Source organism: Gymnogyps californianus, chromosome 2, assembly GCF_018139145.2.
Source record: "Gymnogyps californianus isolate 813 chromosome 2, ASM1813914v2, whole genome shotgun sequence".
NCBI lineage: Eukaryota > Metazoa > Chordata > Aves > Accipitriformes > Cathartidae > Gymnogyps > Gymnogyps californianus.
This window is the reverse complement of record NC_059472.1, coordinates 79010068-79033940: the sequence shown is the minus strand read 5'-3', so window position 1 is coordinate 79033940 and position 23873 is coordinate 79010068. Positions and strand designations below refer to the sequence as shown.

Here is a 23873-nt window from a genome sequence, read left to right as displayed (position 1 = left end):
AGAAATGTATGCAGACTGAAAGGGGGCTGCAAAGAGCTGGGAACCATGACTGAAGTGAGGAGACTAGAGGAACATGCAGGACCAGAGAAGAAGAACCTGAACAAGTGGGAAGAGGGTAGGACACAAAGAGACTGTGGAGAGCAGGAAAACTCAGAAGAGAAAGAAGAACAAAGTAGGAATAGGAGACTACCATCAGACATACACAGAGCATAGGAAGAAAATGCGAGTGAAGAATTCCAATCCCTCTTTTCCTTCCATTTCCAGACTGGTCTAGTAGGGGGAGAGCTCAGGAGGGCAGGAGTTTCTTGTTGGCTGCCACCTTGTTATTTCCTTTAGCATCTTATTATCTGCTCGGTGTCTATCAACTGACTTCTGGATAATCTGTTTTCATATCTTTCAGGCATTACCAATAGCCTAAAAGCACTACCAGTGCCTTCCTTTCTTCCACGGAAAGGCTGGCCTCTGTGTTTGTCCTCCATTCCCAGGGGACATCGCACGTCTGTCTGTGCAGAGACATCATGGCTCATGGCTCACAGAGGTGCTTAAACTCCCCAAGGTGAATTTCAAACCTGCTTACACCTAGTTCTTCTGTTTTAATTTTTCTTCCCCCTCCGTACATCTGTACTCCTGTTTCCGCTATAAAATTAATTTCTTACAGAACACGATTAAAATTAACTTTTGTGAAGATTGAACCAAATGGCTGCGGACACTTCAGTCTTTACCAGACTTCCTGGTATTAGTTGTCCTTCCTGCTAATAGGCAGCGCTTTCCTTTTGCCCTTCTCTCATTTCTGATGCATTTACAATTACTTTTATTACTAGTTCTGTGTCACTTGATAGCAGTAAGCTATGCTGCTGCCTTAGCCTTTCTACGGGGTGTGTTGTTCTTTTACTCTCATCCTCAGACACATGCCTGTGTTCCCCCCCTTTGTAAGCCTCCTGTTTGATTCTGAAACACTTGCGGACATCTGGATGCAGCTGAAATGGCCTCTTATTATGCTGTCTGCCCTTCCTCCATGTCAGAATCGTCTGACATTTAATAATGTCTCTTTCACTAAGCACCGGTGTCTGCCACTCCTTTCTCCCTTACAATATTTTCATCAGAAGCCCCAGCACCAGCTGAGTTTCTGATGCTGCTCCTTCCTTTTTTTCAGGAACGCGCATGGCATCATTTCACAATCAGCTCGATGCAAATCCTGTCATCTCTCATGGTCTCAGGCAGTTGCCCTACCCTCCGCCCCTCATTCAGAGTTGAATCTAAACCAACCTGGATGACAATATTACCTCCTCACCTCCACAAATCATTCCAGTATCATCAGGTTTCTCTCTACTGTGATTTAACTGGGTATCAGGATTGGTAAGGCATAGCCTATCCCTAGTGACTAGGGGAGGATCACAGTGTTTCAGCTCCTTTGGTCCCTCTCAGTGTAATTCACAGTAATCATATGGTGAGGTCTTGCCTGCCTCTGTGATGCTGAGGGAATAGATGTGGCTACAATATTGTACTGAACACGGCCCAGTTTCACCTCAGTGAAATACACGTGTGCCCAGGGAGCTCTCAGCTTTCACAGAATATTGCCCTTCAAGGTGCAGCCCCTCAATTGTTTCCATTGTCCCACAATATTTTTCTTTTTGCAGTCGCCTCTGCCAGCCGTGCCTGGCAGCTCCCTCACGCAATCACCTTCCCTCTGGCTCCCTCCTAGCTGGGGGCATGTGCCAGGCTAGCCCTAAGTGGTCTATGATGGAGCTGCAGCTGCACGCATGTCTTTGAACTCCACAGTGCTTCTGCTTTGGGGTCTCCCACCAGATGGGTCCCACCTCAGGTCCCACATCCCCAGCAGTTCTTCAGCCATCCCTCCATCTCAAACCCCTTCTTCACGTCACTCCTTCCACTTCCTCCTGCAATGCAGTGTGTATCTCCCGTGAGAAAATAGTTCTCCCTGCACCACACTGAGTTGATGTTAAAGAAACTCTTCTGTCTTTCAAAAAGATTTCATGCAGACCTCTGAGGTAAAAGTGCAAAAGCTTCCCTTGCTCCTTGGCTTATGCCCTCGGTCAGCGATTAGTGCTCTTCTCTGGTTTGGGCACTACATGTTGTGTTCCCATCTCCTTGCTGTTTGATTTCAGGAGACACGAGCCTGTTCTTAGTGGGTCCAGCCAGCACAGGGAAAGCCTCTTCAGGTCTGCAGGGCATTGTTGCCATGAGTCATGCTGGTGAAAATAGTCCCACTGCATCAGAGGTGAGAAGTTCCATGATGCCCTCCCTGATCCTGCCCTTGGGCTGGATCTGTGCGGCTTCCCAGTGACCTACAGACGGAGCGAAGGGCTGGACGGTGACTTCTGTGCTTCCTGCCAGTCCTGACATGGTTCTGGACTCAGCATATAGAGGAGAAACAGTTTCATGTGGGAGAACTGCAGACACCTCCATTCACTGGCACAGACACATCTGATGTGTGTGCCTGTGCAGCTCTGGGGTAACGGGAGGATAACAATGCACAAACCTTCCCGGAAGAAAGCAACGTGGGTATGTGGTTCAGATGATAGTCTGTAAAGTATGAATTCAGTTCCCAGCTATGGATTCATGCCCAATTTATCACGGTTGCTATGAGAACAGACAGAGGTGATGAAATTGAACTCCCTGCAACTATTGTCTGACATGGATTTTAAATAAAAGAGCCTTGGTTTCTCGGAAGGTAGTATCTTGGCTGGCAAAACATTCCAGCTTGGTTTTTTATGTGAATGAACAGATGTCTCAGGCAATTGGGCTAAGCTTTACCAAATTTCTCCTGAAACAGGGGAAGACTGTGAAACTGAGGAGTATTTTGTCAAAATTCATTATCCTTGGAGAATTCAGAGTGGCTTGCTGTAGGACAGGTATTGCATTTCATTATGTATTTGTTTTTGTAGAAATATGGCATCTAAGATGGAAAACTCAGAATTTTGGCAGTGTTAACATTAACTTTACTAAAAAAACCACACACACATTCTCAAAACTTGCATTTGAGAATATCCTTTGTGTTTAGAGAGCGCTGACATATAGGCGTATAGGCTAGACATTACAAACTCAGGTTTGTAACGTTTGGTTCTACCGAACCTAGCAGCCTTGATATAAAGTAAATCAGCTGCAGAAAAACACCAGGGCAGACATAGTAGGCGTATGTAAGGCCTGATCAGGGGACCTCACGCAGATGCTTTTGTTCCCCTGGGCGTTGTGCTGTCTTGTCAGTTCCTTCCTATTAACTTTAGAGCCCTTTAATCAATTCCAAGCGAATTTGACAAAACAGTGAAGTCCTCGGTGCTATTTAGTTCTTCTACATTTCTAGAAAATCTGGACAGCATAGAGGAGACAGACTCACTGCACTGAGCAAAATAGCGTGGCGTGGATTCATCGGTATGTTGTATTATTTAGGTTGCTGGCTGGCCGGTCAGCACACAGAAAGCCTGAACCACTTGCATAGGGGTTGTCAGAGGATACAGGAGGGAAGTGGACTAAGGAAAGGTGGGGGACAACCGAGATGCAGGAGAACAGGAGGGCAGAGGGAATGGGCTGAGGGTAACCCTGGGGATATGGGGAACTGAGACTCTATTGGGGGCAATCACACGGTACGTGGACGAAATGGAAGGGAGAACCTAGAAGAGCTCTAACATCACCTTTTGTAGACTGAGTGGGATTTTGGTCACTGAGAAAGTGTTATACTGAGGAAGGCTCATGGCCTGCATGCAAGGAATCCTTGATGCCTGAGTGAAGAAAGTTGTATGGACTAAAGTGAAAGAGGTCTCCCGGTGGAAAACCTCAGGGACTGGAGATAGATAGGACAACAGAACATGGTGGAGATCAGAATCCTGAAGAACAAGAGCACATATCCTGTCCACTGCTGATCATCTCCTCTTCACAAGAAGATTGAGGTCCTTTATACAAAAGAGAATACTAAACCACAGCTTGAATCTGAACCACTGGATCCTCTGCCTTCTTGGAAGTTGAATTCCAGGTCCTGTTTTCAGCTCTCTGGCACAAGTATTTTGGTAGCATCTGATATCTTTGATCGGTTTAATATTACACAGACTTAGCTTCTATTTCTTCATTTGCTTACTTTGTTTTACACACTGAGTGGGAGCTCTTTTATGGGTTTTCAGTTTAATCTTTATGGCAACAATTTTTAATCAACAAGATGACTCTCTGACTCTGCTCCATTTTCTGCATTCTTCTCTGTCAAGTTAGAGCATTTTTTGTTTTGCTTTGTTTTTTTACTGTAGTGTCTAAACCAGATGATAGTCACTGTTTTATCTTTGTAATTTTTCTCAGCTTTTTTGGCTCCTAAACTCCAAACAGGAATGGGCTTTCAGTGAACAGGCCATAGTCAGCAAGGACAAAGAAAAGCACTCCCCCACCACCCACCCACCCACGCACACACACACACACACACACGACTACATAACAGTGCCAATATTCCCATAAAATAATGTGCACTCAGTCAGTATAAAAAACATCTAATACCTTCTGGCCTGCAGGCAGGATGGCATCTATGCTTTATGGTAGATTATAAAAGACTGTGCACTTGCTTTAAAAATATGTCCCTCTGCACAGCGCCAGCTGTACTAGTGTGAGGAGCAGTTCTCCTTCCTCAGCTGCAACCTGTAGCTCCGACGAACTCTGCTGCTAGGTCTTGGAGGGGTTTTTGTCTTTGCCTTCTTCAAAGCAGGCCTGAGGGAAGAGGCTGAATGATTGCTGTGCTGGATTAGTGAGGCTTCAAGGCCAGAGGACTGACCAGAAGTTGAATGGAACTTGGGGAATTGATGGAAGATGTGGTAGAAGTGACTACACCCGTAGATTCAGATCCAGCCCATCTGACGGTCTTGTTCTAACTCATTTTGGCCACATCCACAGGCATACTAAGCTTGTTATTTAGGACTATGCAACTAGGACTAGTTGCCTACCTAGCGCAGATTTTAATCAAACTGGAATTCGTACCTTTAGCTAATGACACTTCAGTGTGTTTCACCGCAGGCAAAGAGTGGTCGCTTAGCCTCTAGAAAGGTGTAGTAAGGGAACCATTTCTCAGGTAGGTAGTTTTGTCACAGGGACACAAAACAATCTAATCTAGCTTAATTTCATTTAAGATAAGAAAAAATAAAGATGGACCCACAAAGAGTACTTTGTTGCAGAGCTCCCATGGGAAGAGTGATGGGAGTTTGGTGCCTACCTTCTCTTTATGCCTTCAGAAACCTCCCTCAGCACATTTTACTTATTTGCCTGTTTCTCATCTTTGGCACTGAAGTATATCAAAGTCCAGCAAATAACAGAATGCTGAACTTCAGAAAGCAGGGAGTGGAATGGGCTAATAAAGCCCCAAAACAAAGTTCCCCTTTCAGACCATGGAGCAGATGGTGGCACCTGTGGCAATACATTTCCTTTCCTTCCCTTCCCACCACTGCTATATTAAGAGCTGGTGAGGAAATTTTGCAATCTGCCATGAACTTCAGCAAAGCTATGATAATGTTATTTGTTAAGGGGATTGCAAATTATTCCAACTCCACTATTAAACTGTTCTTTAGTTTTTCTTCCAGGTGTTGAGCTTACAGATTGTTGAAGATTTCTTTAAGGTTATTTCTTTTTTTCCAGAATCCTTAGAAAATTAAGAAAGCTGCCAAGATATACTTCAGATGGGTGGCTAACCACAAGTAAAAACCCCATGTCCTTCAGTAAAGACAAAACATTATTGCTTCCTCTGACTCCTTTGAGCAAAAAGCTGAAGGTAATTTTTAGGCACTGGTGTTTGCAAGGAGAAAGAGATGCAGGGGGAAGAGATAGTTTGCATGTTGTATACATTTGCAAACACTGTACTTTTTAGTGCTCTGTGATGTTGCTTTGGAGAACAGCAAGCTGTGAAAACTCTCCCTGTCAGTAGGACTGTCGCTGTGAGTAGCTGTGTGCAGCAGCTAGCAGCTCGGGGTAGGTTAGCAGTGCAAGGTAAGTAAGCAGTGCAACCCGTCAGATGGTTTGAATAGAATGCACGCTTGTTATTGTCCCAGCTTTTCCCTGTTTTGCTCACCCAGCTGGTTTAACTCCGACTTTGCTCAGATTTTTCTTTCTGAGAGACACAGAGATAACCTGGGTCAAAATTAAAGGGGCAGGATCACTTGTGTCTGTTATCCACTACAGGGGAAATCAACTTCTGGCTCCACAGGGCAAGGTAAAGTAGAGCTCACCTCCTGCTCAGGTGTATTGCTGATGTATACAGGATGTATATCACATCTGTATTTTCAGATGTGATAACCAGAGAAATGTTCTCTCTTTATAGTGGAATATAACAAATAGTGGAAGAAAAATTAAATAAATAAAATGGTGGAACCTTCTTTGCTAATGCAACTATAAAATCACATCATTAAAATCACTCTAAGCCAGAAAAACAGAAGTAACAATGTCCTGCAGCAATGTTATTTCTTGCTGCTCATTTCCAGCCCACGCTTTGCTGATGTCGCTTTGCTATGTAACTCCAAGGCAGAGAGCAACACTGTTGTGTTTGGCTTTGTCAAGGCTGTTGCAAGCAGCCATGAACTTGTTCTGCTCACAGCCTGAGCCAGGCTAAAGCTGCGTAGCCTTGTCAGCAGGGTGTTTTGCTTAAACAATCATCTTAGCAGGCTTTGTCAGCTTGAAATCATTATTCATAGCCAAAGGCCTTCCAAGTGGGACTGGGCTTGTACTGCAGTGGCTGGCAACACAGCTAGAGTGCACATAATCCTGTCTTTTTTGCCTCTGCAAAATACTGCTGAGACCCAGCCCTAATTATCTGTCTGTATAACATCTCACTCTCGCACTTTTCTCACTTTTTGCAGACTAGATCTCTGCAAGCGGCTACCTACGGCAAGTGACTACAGGCAGAGCAGCAGAGACCACAGAACAGGAAGAGGTGGCACAGCTTTAGGGTCTTTCTGGCAGGGCAGGGAAGAAGGAGGCAGAAAGAGTCTTTGATGAAACTGGAACAGGCAGAGTGAAGAGTTACCACGTGGGATGAAGAGGGAGCACATGGTTGGCTGTGAAAGGGAAAGGTGTGGGAGACAGGCACTGAAGAGAGCAGAGAGTGGTGCTAGTTGCTGAAAATCAGAGAGTTGTGGGAAAAGTAGAGTGTTCAAGGACCTCAACAAGAAGGAAAAGAGACACTGTGAACAAGAGGAAAAGAGACCTGGGGCTGACCCTTGAAGATCACCTTCACTAGTCCACGTACATCTTACCTGTGCAGATTTTTTTTTTGCTTGCCAAGGATCTGTTGAATAAGTCTTGTCTGTGTGTGAGGACAGGCAGGTGAAAAAACAAATAGGAGAGTGAAAGGTGTGGGAGGCAGATGGTAAGGCAGGACATGCAGAAGTGGGGTGTCCAGGTGGGGAAAGACACTAGCAGTGATGATGCTTCCTGAAAGTCATGGGTAACCCATCCTCCCCTCCGTCTCCCTGACTTAATGAGCCAAGAATGAGCCTTGGCTGAACACTAGATAAAATTAGGAGAGGTGCCTCCGTTGGAGAGGAGCAAAAAGCCGGCACTACTAAGTGGAGGTAAAGCCCCTCTGTGGAGAGAGATAAAGGGAGATCTGCTTCAAAGGAGAGGCAGTGGGTCAGCACTGGAGAGGCAAGGCAGGGGACATTTCTATTTCCCGGTGCCCTAGAGATTTGAGGAGATAAACACTCCTCGCTGTCACTAAGCCTTTCTCCATCACACTGTGAGCAATGGCACTGTAAGAGACAGGTGGCCTCATGTTGCTTCATGGCTGTTGCTGGGTGATTTGTAGATCTTACGCCAAAGTGCAAACTTAAATTCCCAGGAACTGCTGAACCCAGGATAATGGCAGGAAGTAGACAGCGAAGTTGGTGGAATGATGGAAGTTAACCCTCAGTAAGACAAAAGTATCTTGGGGAAAGATGGGCATCTGGGATTTTTTGGGGATCTCACCCACTCCTTTCCCTTGCTGAGCCCTAATTTCACTGCCTCCCATTCTGCTGGGCTGATGCCAAGTGGTACATGCAAAGGGGATTGAAGAGGAACATGTCAGGATGTTTCAGCAGAAACACAAGGAGCTGGAAAGCAATTCAGAGGAGAAGGAAATAAAACAGGAATGAATAAAGTGGAGCAAGTTTTAAATATTAATTCCTTCTTCCCCCCAGGCAAATTGGGGAATGGTGGGTCTGAAGGAAAGAAAAGAGCTGGAAGAGAAAGGAAAAGAAAGGTGTCTGTACTGTTTCATGCTATACCAATAGGAGGGAGGTGGGGAGGGCTCAGCAAAGACCCCTGCAGGCTGATGGGGTGGAGAGGGGACCATCCCAAGTCTTATCGTTTTCCAGCTGGCTCAGATTGCTGGTGTTTGCTATTCCCATGACATCTTTGATTGCATCTGTCTGATGTACTAATGACGAGATGCTCCATTCACCACTCAAGAGAGGGATTAGGGCTCAAATTGCCATTCCAGCTTGTCACTCACCAAGGAATTAAAATCTTCTTTGGATGTGGAATTTACTGACCCCGCGGGAGAGCCGAAGAATAAGGAAATGATGCTTTAAACATGAGATCACTGAAAGAAAATAATGCATTAGCTGGAGAGCTTTCAGCTTTCCAAGCTGTGGCTGAGAGCCACTGGGCAACATTACACAGAGGCACCTGATTCATGCTCCAGCCAGATCATCACAGATACCCTAGCCATTTCCTCCTCTGAAAGAATAGCAGAGTATAGTGCAGGGACCCCAAGAGATGGATAGTTTTTAAAGAGTTTATATGGCCAATATGGCAGAGGCTTTGATCTGTGTCTTTCCTAATGGAGGAAAATATCTGCTTAATGTCCTGGTTTTATCACTGACAGCTGGCCACGTTCGCAAATCTGGGTCAGTGGCTGTGGAGAAAAGCACTTTGAAGTTCATCTGAGCAAGACACTGATGCTGATAGCGATGACTTAAGTGAACTTGTACAGATGTGCCCACATGGGAAGACCAGCTTCCCCTAGTGCAAGCCTGTGATCTCTGCTAGCTCAGCCATGCTGTGAAGTTTTTCAGCAGAAGTGAGCTGGTACTGAACTAAACGTGCACAATGGTAAAGAAAGAGCAGCAATGTCACTTATCTCAGGAAAATAGATGGTTGGGCAATGATACATAGTCACTTTGGGTACTCTGGGTTCCCCCAGAAATTACCAGCATTTGCGGTTTTAGAAAGTCTGTGGACAAACCACTCCCCCCAATTTTTAAAAAAATGTCTTTAGAAGTGTCCAGGTAATAAAATCCTTTAAAAAAATGAACTGTGGATTCAAGTTCTTACTATTTTGTGTTGGTTGTGGGTTTTTTGTTTGTTTGGTTGTGGTTTGTTTGTTTGGGGTTTTTTTTTATTATTCTAGGTCTAGTTTCTGTTCACACTACACGTAATTTTGTTGGAACTTATCTCCTTTGGAATATAAGTGCAATTTGAGACCAAATGCGCTGCAAATTGAAGAAATTCTGTTGTAGTTGGTGGAGTTACTATGGATTGATGGAGGTACAAAAGAACAAGGTGTGACTCAAGGCCAAAAACTCTTTTTCTGTTCCCTGTTTTGCATGGGTTGGATAATACATTTTGGTTTAGCATCTTGGTATGTCCACTCCTACTGGCCAAGCCTACTCAGGAGTTTTCCAAACCTGTTCAGTACGTCCTTCCACAGCTTTCTGTTTGCACTGCTGTATGTCAGAAATAGTAATATGTTACTGCTTCACATGACATCTCTGGTGTTCAGATCTCTAACTACATGCACAGTTTTGGGGTCCAGCTAGGAACAACCAAAGCCTGAATTTAAGAAATGGTGAGCACTGTTTGCTGTCTTTGCCTCTAGTATGCGCTGTGATTTGCTGGCAGCTTTGATGCTTAGGCTTGGGCTGTCCAACTCAAGGAGCCAAAACTGCAGACTTCTTTGAAAAAATAATCTTAATATCTGAGCCTCCTGGTAAGGAAAAATCATTGCAGAAGAACTTTCCATTGCATGGTAACATGAACAAGACAACCCGAATGTTTCAGGACACAATAGGATGGACATGTTTATCCTGGACGTATCCTTTCTGCCTGGTTCTGTGATTCAGAACTGAGGATTAGAAGAGAAAAGCCTCTCCACAAAGTGTGGGAATGTTTTACCATGTACGTGAGGTTGCTGAGAACTGGTGGAGCCGCCAGCTATGACAGGGCATAAAGGTGAGGTAGCTCAGGGTTAGTCTGGAGGATCAGTTCCTTTCATCTCTGCAACAATCCCTACTAACGTCTGCGCACTAGCAGCTGTCTCCGACACTCTGATGAGGGAGGAGCCTGAACCTCCCATGAGTGAAGCCTGTTTTCGTGTGGTCACAGAGGCTGATGAAATCTCCTCTCTGGAAGACTTAAACTGTATCTGAGCTCCCCTAGGGATGGAGCACAGCTGGGCATCCTATAGCTTGTGTCATGCCTGCAGATCATCCCTCAGAGGGCAGTTCCCTGGATGGGCTACGCAAACTGAAAAATCTCCAGAGACCACAGCAGTAGACAGGTCCTACAGCTCCTACAGGGCAGGATAGCATGCAGGTAAACCCAGGCTAGCAGGGATCAGGGTCTGGCTCAAGGCAGCCACAACTGTCCTGCCTCCTTTTTCTGTGGAGAAGAATTGTGGTAGCAGGGATGTTGTAGTTGAAATCCCTACCCCTGCCATGCATGTCCATCCAATAATGTCTCATCAGGTTAAGGAGATTTTTCTGCCTCTTTTGATTCTGCCTGCATATTTGCATGTCTGCCCCCTATTCATTTTTGTCCCAGGTCCTCAGCCATCCATGTATCTTGGTATTCACTTAGTGTCATCTCATACCAGAGGAGCACTAGACCACAGTGACAAGGAAAGCTGAAGCTCAGACTCTGGAAGGTCACCAGTTCAGAAAAATGAAGGCTAGAAGGTCTTAGATGTAACAGATCACTTCTATGGAACTGAATTTCAAAGCAGCTAAATGAATCTGTACAATTATTGCACTTTTCCTTAGTTTAATATCACCCCCTAGTGTCACTTGGGTCCAGCTCCCAGGTACTGTATTTTTCCAGACCAGTCTTGATTTCTTGCCTCTGCCCCTCAATAGTATTACCTTGCAGATGCAGCAACAGCCACACTGGCAGCCATGCTTCTGGGAAAGAGACAAGAGAATTCAGCTTGAGAGGTAGATTTGCTAAGACATCAGACTTCAAATGTTTCTCCCAGGGAGTTCAGGAAGCTTTAAAGCTCCTTTCTTTTATGTCTGTCTGGGAGAGAAGCCTGGGGATGCAGTTGCTTCTTCCACCTTCCAGCAGAGGAGTGCCTTGTTTGGTGGGGAAATTTCCACTCCTGATGCCATATTTGCAGTAGATTGGTCAGAGGAGGCAGCTTAGTTTGAAGCAAGACCAGACGGATACTTTGAATGTTAATAAGTCACTAGGACTGCATGACATTTGCATAAAAGTCCTGAAGGAATTCAAATGTGGAACTGCAAACTGCTGGCCAAGCTGTATAACCCGTCATTAATGTCTCTGTGCCAGAGCACTGGTGGCTTGCCAGTGTAATCCCCCCACTATAAAAGATGACTGGTGAGTCTGACTTCCATTCCTGGTAAGAAAGTGGTGTCTATAATAAAGAGTAAGAAAGACCGATGAGTATGTAAATAGCAGTCTGTTGAGAAAGAGTCAGTGTGGCTTCTGTAAAGGGAAATCCTGCGTCATTGCCGTGCTGGGTTCTCTGAGGGTCTCAGTCAGCACAGGTGAGGGGATCCAGGAAGCATAATACATTTGGACTTCCAAAAAGCCACTGACAGGTTCCTCACCAAAAGTTATTAAAGGAACTAAGTTGCTACAGGGTTGGAGGAAAGGTCCTTTTATGGAACGAAAGCTGAGTAAAGGACAAGAAGCAAAGGGTAGGGCGCATGGGACACTTCTCAGGGTGGAGCAGAATAAGGAGTGAGGATAGGATAGGATAGACTATTTCAGTTGGAAAGGACCTACAACAATCATCTAGTCCAACTGCCTGACCAATTCAGGGCTGACCAAGTTAAAGCATGTTGTTAAGGGCATTGTCCAAATGCCTCTTAAACACTGGCAGACATGGGGCATTTACGCATCTCTAGGAAGCCTGTTCCAGTGTTTGTCCACCCTCTTGGTAAAGAAATGCTCCCTAACGTCCAGTCTAAAACTCCCCTGGCGCAGCTTTGAACTGTTCCCACATGTCCTATCACTGGATCCCAGGGAGAAGAGATCAGCACCTCCCTCTCCACTTCCCCTCCTTGGGAAGCTGTAGAGAGCAATGAAGTTCCCCTCAAAGGGTAGCCCAGGGATTGCTCTTGTGACTGGTTTTATTCAGCATCTTCATGGATGACCTGGAGAATTGACTGACCTGTGAAATCTCCAAGTTTGAGGATGCTACTGACTTTCCTTGGGTGGTCAAATACTATTCTGATGGCAAGGAACTTCAGAAGGATCCCACAAAACTAAGTGGTTGGGCAGAAAAGTGTCAGATGAGCTTCAACATAGATAGATACATGTAAGGTAATACATTTCAGGGAAAATAATCTAGCACATTCCTACATGATGCTGAACTCAGAGCACGGATCTGCAGTTGCAGATCAGGAGGGAGATCCTGGACTTGTCATTACCCTATAAATGGGCTTATGCAACAGCAGCCAAAATAAATGTTGGGCATCATTGGCATGAGTATTTAGAGTTAGACAGAGGGTGGCATTTTAGCACTATATAAAACCTCCATGCATCCTGATCTTGAGCAGTGGGGGCTGTTCTGGTCTCTATATTTCTAGAAAAACATGGTGGAGTTAGAGAAGACACAGGGAAGGGCAACTACAGCAATCAAAGGGATGGAATAGTTGCTTTATGAGGAACTACGGAAAAGGCTGCAGCTCTTCAGTTTGGAGACAGGAAGGCTGAGAGAAGTTATGAGTGAGGTTTATAAAATCTTGAAGGTGGTTGGATAAGGTGAATGCAGATCTGTCTTTCACCAAATTCTGCAACGTAAAGCTGAGAGCTTCCCTCAGTTACTGTCGTGGTTTAGGCCCAGTTGGCAACAAAGCACCACACGGCTGCTTGCTCACTCCTCACCCCCGGTGGGATGGGGAGGAGAAAATACAACAGAAGACTCGTGAGTCAAGACAAGGACAGGGAGGGATCACTCACCAATTATGGTCACAGGCAAAACAGACTCAGTTTGGGGAAAAATAAGTCAATTTAATTTGTTACCACTCAAATCAGAGTAGGATATGAGAAATAGAACCATATGTTAAAACCACACCTTCCCCCCACCCCTCCTTTCTTCCCGGGCTCAGCTTTGCTCCTGATTCCTCTACCTCCTCCCCCCAGCAGTGCAGGGGGATGGGGAATGGGGGTTGCAGTCAGTTCATCACACCCTGTCTCTGCCGCTCCTTCCTCCTCGGGGGGAGGACTCCTCACACTCTTCCCCTGCTCCAGCGTGGGATCCCTCCCACAGGGGTCAGCCCTCCACGAGCTTCTCCAACGCGAGTCCTTTCCATGCACTGCAGTCCTCCACGAACTGCTCCAGTGTGGGCTCTCCCACAGAGTCACGGCCTTCTCTGTGCCCAGCCACCTGCTCTGGCGTGGGGAATCTCTGCTCCACCGTTAACCTCCACGGGCTGCAGGGGGACAGCCTGCCGTCTCACCACGGGCTGCGGGGGAATCTCTGCTCCGGCACACCTCCTCCCTCTCCTCCACCTTCACAGACCTTAGTGTCTGCATGGTTGTTCCTCTCACATCCCACTCCTCTCTCCACTGTCCGTTTTTCAGCAGTCTTTTTCCCCTTCTTCAATACGCTGTCACAGAGGCGCTACCACCGTCACTGATGGGCCCAGCCTTGGCCAGAGGCAGGTCCAACTTGGAGCCAAGGAAGCTTCTAGCAGCTTCTCACAGGAGCCACCCCTGTAGCCCCTCCCCCGCTACCAAAACCCCGCCACACAAACCCAACACAGTTACCAAAGAATTTTTTTTGTAAAAGGCTGGCTCGCTGCCCATTCCTCTGATACCATCCCACAGACAGAGGACTTCACAGGTGGCCCTTTAAGAGAAAGGACAAATAATCCAGGATGCTACTGCTTAGGGCTGGCACCCACTCCTTCTCTGGAAACCCTCTGTCCTGTGAGGTCTCTGTTCCACCCACAAGGCAAGCTCCCTCCCATCTCACCTCCTTGACCCATCTGAAAGCTGTCACCCTGGCAGGGAGAGACTGCAAAGGTGACAAGCTAGCCCAGGACAGACAATCACTCGCCAGCTATTTAAATAGCAGGTATGGGGCTGTTTTGGGAGAAGTGGTTGCAGAGCGGGGCCGTGGACTTTATTGCCTTGCTAGCGCCTTGCTAGCTTTGCCCAAGGGGTTGCTGCAGCATACTCGTGCCACCATAGCATTTCATCAGTGGAATGAATGAGAACAGCTGAACCAGATCAGAATAAAACACCGTTTAATGCTATATCCTGGCTGTGAGACCATCCAGTGGCAAATTCCTTATGGAAGATACAAGAGCAAGGAAGTATGTAGTAAATCCCCCAAATATTCTCCTAGCCTCCAGCAGTCTGAGACAGATGTTGAATCTTTAATTGTGCTTTTCCTCTGCAGTGTCTGCATCCAGCTATTATACGAAACCACAGAAACGTTTACTACCCAGACTCTCCTGAGGCAAGGTGTCCATGGCTGAAGGTGTGCTGCGTGAGGAAGCCTTGTGTTTGTTTTGGACCTGCCTCTAGTTCTTGTGTCTTGTCTTTTGAAGAGACAGTGAGCAGTAATTTCTTTTCATTTTATTTATTCCCCTCAAGGTTTTATTATACCTATTTATTGTAGCTATTACAGCTTCTTTCCTCTGTCGTCTTTTCTTTAGAAAAGGCGGCAGTGTTGCAGGCAGCTGGGAGCCCATGTCACTGGATGTCTTTCAGAGAAGATCGGACAAAACTTTTTTCCAGGAATGACCTAGGCTGAAGCAGCCCTGGGGTGGGCGCTGGGAAGCACAAACTGGCCTCGAGAGCGGCCTCCTTGCACCGTGATGCTGCGATGCCCCTGGCCAGCGCCAGAGCCCAGCTGACCTGTGTGCCCCAAATGTGCACCCACAAGCGCTCCCAGCCCCCTGGCCACCCAGACCTGTCAGAAAGCAGGCACTTGCTGCTGACACCCCATGGGGGACATCACCCTCCCTCCCAATTTTGTGGAGAGCCCCAGGAGAGGCCCATGTAGTGCCTTGGCGTTGTTAAATGTGACACTGACACTGGGGACAATGTCCCAGCAGCAGTGGTCCCTAGGGGCTGGTAAGTGGAAGATGCTTTGCAGGGTGCTGGCCTGCTGCCCTGTGAAGACAAACCTGTAGAAATGAAGTGAGGCAGCACAGGAGGGATCTGCCTTCCTCAGGGAGTGGGAGCATCCTTTGCCTTCCAGCCCATTGCTAGAGGCAGACATGAAGCTGCTGAAAAATTGAGAGCTAGGCAGGAGCCATCATCTTGCCTTGCCCCAAGGGCACTGAGAGGTTTTGATGGCCCTGACCAGCCTCACCTGGGCCTCCATCTGCAACCTTTGCCCATGCGACCAGGAGCCCCATTTCAGCTCAGCCCTGGGCTTTTAGTTCCTACCTGAGCTGTATCGTGGTTTGTCTCCATCTCTTTCACGGCTGTGTCTGGCCATAGACGCTGTTTGTCTGGACCCTGGCACGTGGACTGACTTCCTGGCTTGACCTCAGACCTGCCTGGCAATCACTGGACTGTGTCTGGCTACCACCGCTGGGACTGACCCTGACCTGCATCCTGGATACTGGATTTTGTATATTGTTTTAAGCCCTGGAGGACAGGATGGGAGAGATCACAATGGAAAAGGTTAAAAATACAGCTATTGTGAGTCCCTGTCCCTGTGCTGGGGTGGAAGGGCACCACCCCAACATTGCTCTGAGGCATTGGGATCAGTGCTCAGGGTTCCCAATGGATTGGCAGTGCCTCTTGCAACCACTCTGCACCCAGCGCACCCAACAGCAACGTGAAGGGAGTAGGTTGAAGTGGGAATGGGCAGGGTGTTTTGAAGCAGATATGGTGGTCAGTGGGTGACCAGAGGTTTTGGGTGTGAGGGGCTTTGCCAAAGCTGGGGAGCATGGTTGGGAAGCACCTCTGGGGAGCAGGGCCTGGGCTCAGCAAGAGCCTGTTGTGTTAGCTGGCAGGCGAGGTGGGACATTGTACGGCACTGTCAGGAAGGCGGCCAGCAGATTCCTCAGCGATGGGGTAGCTCTGAATGACCTCAGAGCACAAATGGTCTGCACAGCTGGTGGACTCCTCTGAGCACCCTGCCTGCACTGAGGAGAGCTCAGGGCCTCAGCTTGCTGTCCAGGAGGCAGCCCTCACCCTGTGGCACCCTGCAGATTGGCTTGCTTGCTTGCCTGCTGAGGCTGGAGGGGAGGAAACTGTTGGCAGCTCACAGAATTATTAATAGAAGAAGTAGGAAGGCAATGGGGAAAGTCAAAGAGCTATTCCCACCCCAGCAGCAGGCACAAAGCTGGTTCTGAAAAGGGCTGAGCAAAATTGAGTGCTGGAAGTGAAGGGATCGTGACTGCTCTGAGAAGCTGCCATCAGTGATGTTCTGGGTAAATGCTTATGGTCAATTTGAATATATATAGACAAACTGAGTATTGCCATAGACTACAATATTAAAAGAGCAGTGCCATTTTAGGACCTGGTAAAAGAGCTTGATGGTTGTATTTCAGCAGCTTTCTTTCACACATACCCCTGCTGATAAGCCTCCATACCACCGAGTGCTCTCTTGGGTTCAAATGACATCAAACCTTCCATCACCCTAGATGCTGTTGGTGCCTCTGATAGTACAGGATGGAAACTAAAGAGCCATGTGGGGTTGAGTACCTCTGAAACAGGAGTACAGACCTCCTCACCCAACTTACCTCCTGTGGAAATCACCAGAGTCATTAGCCAGGGATATTGTGAAAAAGAGTTCACACTAAGGCCAACACTTGAGAAACTGAGTGTCCTGCTAACGGTGTGTTGGAACAGCCAGTCCCGTCAGTGGCTTTTTGGGTACTTGCTGGAGCCTGGTGGATTTCTCTTTGAAGGGGCAGTGTTCCAGTTGCAACCATTCATCTGGCATCATCTGACTTTTGAGCACTCACTAATAGGAATTCAACCCTGATCCTTTAGAGTTGCATACAGTGTGTACTTGAAGAACTGCTACTATTCTGATGGGAGTGAAATGGGCTGTTGTGTGTATGCCTAGAAAGAGGGATAAGGGAAGAGAAGGAAGGACTAAAGAGGTGTGGGAGATTCCTTCTTGACTAGGTCCCTTCACTGCAGCTGCTTTAGTCCAGCTGCTTGTCATGCAGTTGTCACTGCTATGACTTTGTGACACTGGCTGCCACATCTGGCTCTTGGGAATGTTCACGTTCCATTATTTTTCTGTGTGCTGCCTATTCTGAGCCAGGCATGCAAGGGACAGGATATTTATCATGCTAAACCAACAATAATTCAGAGGAGGAAAAGGATGTGTTTTCATAAAGTATTTGTTGTTAGATATCATAGGCCATCCTCAATGCTTGTGTGTGTCACAAAGCATAAACATGCATCTGAAAGGAATCTTTGCAGTGGACAATATTAGGCAATCTGAACAGAAGTGCCATTAATACCCACTTGTAATTCCTCCCCTCTTCTACTTTTCCTCTTCCATTCACCTCCAATGGTTGCCAACAGAGTTTGCCTGAAGGATGTGTAGAGATCCACAACCGATGTTGACTTATTGCAAGATTCTTTGTGGGTCTGCTTATGGCACTGAAGGCAAACTGTTCTGCATGGCTGGAGACAGTGTATCCTCAAGTCCACAGCCTGAGACCAACTTTCTGAAAGACAAAGGCGATCTTGGTTACATCATATTTCCAGCTCTGCCAGTGTTGACTTTGACCAATATCCTGGTTGCCAGCAGGACAAAATGTTTACAGCATGGGTGAGATAGGTGTAGGTGTTAAATTACAGAGGTCCTGAAAAGCACAAATGCTGACTTCATTAGTAGGACAGCAGGCCCTAGGACCTCCATCAGCTACTCTGTGCCCAGTCCTCAGGGAACGGAGAGCAAGGAGTCTCACACACATATGTGATGTGTGACATTTTCCCTGTGTTGTGGGAATGCATGACAAGCCCTGCAGATGTAGTGTCAGATGAAGTGCAGGTAGGGGGCAAGCCCTCAGCCACATTGCTACTTGTTGGTGTGCTGCAAGTAAGGCTGTGAAAGAGGTCTCTTTGAGTCAGGCCACTTAGCAGGTCCCACTCTTAGTAGGAATGGAAAACATAGGGAATCTGTCTCTTAAAAAATTAGCTGGAAAGTCAGGAAGACTTCAACAAAAGGTATTTTGTTCCTAGATCTGGAAGCAGATTTGAGTTAGTCATTGGAATGGAGGAGAGACGGACTGGGGAGTCAGGGAACCTGGGCTCCTTTGCCAGCATTGCCTTGTAACTGTGACTTCAAGCAAGTCCCCAGGGACAGTTCTCAGTTTGACTTCTGACTTGTGTCTCAAGTAGAAGCAACAGTCTCACCCATTCTGTCCCCCAGAAGACTAGATAATACAGGGGTCGTGTTCGTGGGGAGCAGTGGTTACACTACACTATTTATTCCAGTGCTGAATTCTTGGATATTGGATAGGTTTCTCCTACACACTCGCACCGCCCCCAGCTGTAATGTTCCTGCCTGTAGGGACTTTGCACATTGAAGGCCTTTCCCAATCACTGGAGCATCCTTCGAGAATGAGTGTGAAGGGGCAGCCTTGAATGGCACAAGACCTTTAGGTCATCAGCACCACAACCTCACTCCCCACCTCTTATCCAGAAGCACAGGGACAGCTGGGAGACTGACTGTGCTGCTCCTCTTGCCCTCTGATTTGCACCATCTCTGAGCGGCAGCAGACTGGCTCTTCACAGGTCTGTGATGGCAGTCCTGTGCATCTCAACTTACTGCCCCTATGTGGGGCAGAGCACTGAGTGACAAGCCCTTGGTGTAATTACCCTCCCTTCAGAGAGCAGGCAAGAAGGCTCTGTCCTGTGCTGAAGACCCAGAGCAGTATGGTTATGGGGGCTGCTCTGCCCTCTTCTGTTTGTTAGACTGTCTTTCACCTCTGTCCTCTCTCAGCCTTCCTCACCATACTGTGCCCCCAGAGGGAGCGCAGAGGCTCATCAGGGCAGCTTAAGCCGTACAGGTCCCCTGCATGGCCCCAGCTCTAGGGAAGAGGGAGGCCAGTGCTGTGACACTCCTATGTCACAGCTGCGTGCATCACTGCTTCAGATGATACACAAATTGATCCATCTCCTTGAGAGAAAAAAACAGTGCTTCAGAGCCAAGATCTAGGACCTGCCTGGTGTCCATGTCCTCAGGAGCTGCTTTCCTCTCCACGCTCAAGTGGAAGAAAGAGGACTTTGGCACAGGAATATAGTCTGGGTGGAGGTACTGAGAATAGGTGAAATGCCTGCAAGTCATTGTAGTTACCATTAATAATTTCAGCTTCCCCGTAATGCTCTGTAGTACTGGTGTGTGTGAGGAGCCTGACCCACTGGGCCCCATGAAGGGACCTTGAACCAGTTATGGTTTGTGCCTGGTCTCCGATGCTCACTGACACAGGCAATTGTGACTGACATGTCTTTGGCCCTTTTGGTAGCCAAGAGCAAGCGCTGGCAGCCCACGGTTGTTCTGAGCCCTGCCATCAGGGACGTAGTCTTACTTGGCATGGCCCCAGAGCAAGGGCCGCGCACCAGCCCGGGGAGCTGCTCTGCTCCCTCAGCTGTAATGAGAGCCCAAGCTGGAGGGAAGGGCTGAACAGGGTGGGTCTGCAGAAGGGTCCCTGGGGCTTATGATGGTATGGCTAGAGCAGAAACAACAACCCCACCCTGATCCCTGCAACACGTCCCCCTCCATAAACAGGGCAGATGGATAGCCCCCTTCTTCCCCCGCCTGTTCTCCCTCTTTTCTTCCCTCCCAGAGGTCACCTTCAGCAGGGAGGCAGTGTGCCCCCAGGACCAGAGACATGGGGAAGGGGCGGAGCGTCACGCTTAGCCCCGTAATGCCTGGCAGCCCCCTCCGGCTGCTCGGCGCAGGCTGAACCCAGCCCAGAGGCTGCAGCGGGGGAAGCGAGGCAGTCCACGGCCGGCCGTCAGTGCTGCGCTGCTGGAGAAGGTGAGAGGCTTAGTACAGACGGGGAAGGAGCATGGGAAGAGATGTTACAGCCGTGGCAGGATGAAGGAGACCGGACAGGCACGTAAAAGGGCACCCACCTCTCACAAATCGGTTTTGGAGACTCCGGCATAGCGTGCCGGCACAACGTGGAGTACACCCATTTCCCACATCTGGTTGATGGTGAGCTTGTTAGGTGGCTCTGCCCCAAAAGGTTGCTTTGTGTCCGGTTGTGTCTGGTGGGATGGTGCCGCGGTACCGCCTGGTTGGTTGGGAGGAGGGTGTGATGTGGCTTGGTCCCAGCGAGCTTGCTGCCGATTTCTGTCCGAGGAGGCTGCTGTGCAGAGATTGTGGTATACTGCTTGCTGGGGAGAGGCTTACGGGGCTCTCTCCATGGAGGCTGCTAGGTGTTTCTGCCCAAGAAGAGCAATACGCAGTTCTAAGGGGACAGTCATGCGGTTCTCCGCAGTGAGATTAAGCACTAGCCTGCTGACCAGTTTTAGAAAGAAGCTCATAAATCTATCAGCAATAAGGCCAGAAACAACCACTGTGATAATCTGCTCTGATCCCTTGCCTGTATTAAACGTGGTTTGCACTAGAGTGGACCTTTTAGGGGAAAAAAAAAGCACCATTCTTTAGTGAAAAGTTCCAGAGATGGAAGGATATTCTTCCATACTGTTTGATGAGATTTTTAGGAGCAAATATCCTTCTTCACAAAATCTGCACTGCAACTGAGGTCTGAAATTGCCTCATTTCAGCTTCAGCTATTGGTTTTATTATAATGCTTTTACTTAATCGGGAGAGCCCTCTGCAGTGAAATTCTAGTACCCGCAAAGGTACATACAGATGATAGAGTCACTTCTTCGCTATCTGATAAGCTAAAAAGACTGCTCCCCCGGCAGTTTCCCCTGTAATTGTCAGCCCTGTTGTCATTCTCATGGTTCTTCTCTGGTCCTTTTTCCGTCAAACTGTGGACGTGAGTGCTAGCTTGCTGAATTGTGGTCTCACCGATACCATTAAAAAGATAGAAAACATCCAATAGCTAATTCTGTTGACCCATCGGCTGGCCTCCGGAAGAGTTCAGGAAATCTACCCTAGAGAAACCAAGCTTTCACATCAGTATATTTTTAATAGTCAAAAAAAAACCATCATAAAAAAGTAGATAAAGAAGAATGCAAAGCAGAGCAAATGGAAGGAATGCATTTCTAATAAAAATACAAAATCCACTGGTGCATGATATTCTCAATTCTAGCGCAGAAGTCATTAGCAGGTGGCCAGCTCTTCAGAAATACAGCTTTCCTAACTCAGCTGATTTTCAGAGATTAAATTTCAGACTGTCTCAGGGCATCTGTGTGTCGGAACCTCTGCAGAAACTAGAGTTCACTGTAAGAGGCACATCGTCTCAGAACAGATCTCTTCTTTTGTTATAATCTATCTTAGTCTATGTAAAGCTGAAAGGCTGTATCTATTTTTTTGTTTACAGTGAAGCTTATTTTCTTAATTTAGCACCTGGAAAATGCTAGTTTGCCTCTTACTGCTGATGTTTCCTACATCTGATGCTTTTTGGGCATTCCCTTCAGCAGAATGAATGCAAAAGTGGAATCTGCAACATTAGTAACCCTTGTGCCATTATTCTCTTAGACTTGTATCTGTATCATTAAGATGTGTATCTATATCACTGTAGATTATTTCTAGTGCAATTCTGTATCATCCTACATATTAAGGCCTGCAAAGGAAGCGAGGCTATACCAGATCTACATTTCTGGGTTTACACAGTGGCCATTTTATCTACAAAGCAGCATGAAGAACTTAGATTCATCTGATTAATATGACTTTTTTCTTCTGTCACTCAATGTCAGACTAAACTCCTGACTTCTTTGGTCATTTGAAACACTTTTGTATGTGTGTATGTGTGTGCACTAGTTTTATCAAGCAATGCATTATCTACCCAAACCCATTTTGTGTCATTTGCAAACATCTTCTGGATGATTTCAGTGCTTTCTTCTAGATCATTGACAAACATAAAAGTATTTTAACAGAGTCAGGATTTAACAAAATTAATTGTGTAGGGTTAGGACACCAATAAAATAAGATAGTTTCCACTATACTGGGCTTATTTTTAAATCCATTAAAAATGTGTGGCTTATTGATTTTAACCAATGCCAGGATGAATTTGTACAGATAGCTTTCAGGGAACGATCAGTGAATGGGACATTTCTGGCAGGTGCTGTACGAACCAATACCGGGCTGAGAACTGCTCCGAACGCCCCCAAAATGGTGAGGCATCAGAAAAGAAACATAAAACGGAACTGAGAGCTGGACAAAAGGCCTTGGTTTGAGAATTGGACAGAAGGTTGTTTGAAGGCATTGAACCAATAAGAAGACTGAGAGGTGTCTTGATCAGCGAGCATGGAGATGTTTATTCAAAATTCAAAATGTGACTACAATTTCTGGAAGCATCCTATCTGTTTTTAAACTAATTGATGTGGGCACTACAGAAGCACAGTGTGCCAGACAGTTTGTGAAGCCTAAGTAAAGTGTTGGTTAAATACATAGCCTGAGTTTCAGGCTGTACCCTGCTAGTTTTACTCAATCATCTAAGTAGTTTAAAATACGTTCTCATAGGCTGTGGTCATACCTCTGACCACAGTGCATATAAACCCTGCAAGAGTCAGGAGAAGTATAACAGGCACTAAAAAACTTTTCTCTAGCTGAGAAACTTCAGCAACAGGTTAGGTAAATTCAGATTAGGATATCATATAAATACGTAACAGCAAGAATGTTAACACTGGCTTTTATAGTTGACTAATGTTTGTCTTTGGATCAAGCCTGCATGACTTTTTGTAAGAGGTGCCCCAAATGTTGTTGGTTATTTGGTTTGGGTTAAAGCTCTGTAGAAGGTCAGACAAGAAAATGAACCCTACATGCCATATGCTCAAGGCCATTTTTAATGGAGCATCTTTGATAGGAAGAGAGGCTGAGACAGCTGAAACTCTTCAGCTTGGAAAAGAGAAGTCTCAGAGGGGATCTGACACTATATTGGTGTATATAAACACCTGATGAGACGGAATGAAGAAAAGGGAAAAAGGGAGCCAGACTTTTCTCAGGAGTGCTCATTGGCAGGACAAGAGGCAATGTGCACAAATTAAAACACAAGGAATTCCATCTAAACACAAGAAAACACCTTTTTTTTTTTTTTTTTTTTCCCCCTGTGAGGGTGGTCAAACAGCGTGATAGGTTGCCCAGAGAGGTTTTGGAGTCTCCATCTGTGGAGATATTAAAAACCTGACTGGACACCTTCCTAGATAACCTGCTTCAGCTGCTGCTGCTTGAGCAGGGGAATTGGATTAGATGATTTCAAGAGGTCCCTTCCAGCCTAAACATTTCTGTGATTCTGTCATCATAGTTCCATCTCTGTTATACAGAGATTATACTGTCTTTGGCTCTTGACATGTATGAAGTGCTTTTCTGGACCAAATATATTAATCATTTTGGTTTAAGAACCAGAATAACATTACCTAGACTAAGACACTGTATCTCCATAGGCTAGCTCCTCCTCAGCTCCTCAGGAAGTTGGGAAGTATCTCCTGATGGTGGAAAGGATGTGAATTTCTTGCTGCCGTAATTAGAGACTCTTTTGGGGAATTAGGGTTTCTCACATGTCGACAGCATGGAAACAGGACCTCTAGCAGGGATGAAG

General features: G+C 46.7%; 1 protein-coding gene across 1 annotated transcript in view; it reads left to right on the top strand.

Annotated features, from left to right (window-relative positions):
* The first annotated feature begins 45 nt into the window (after positions 1-45).
* Positions 46-23873, top strand: part of LOC127012651 (serine/threonine-protein kinase SBK2-like) — a 29372-nt gene continuing 5544 nt past the window's right edge. Inside the window, 4 exon segments of the mRNA XM_050890883.1 lie at positions 46-172; positions 2127-2239; positions 19938-20075; positions 20077-20170. Of these exon segments, the coding sequence (XP_050746840.1) occupies positions 46-172; positions 2127-2239; positions 19938-20075; positions 20077-20170 (472 nt within the window).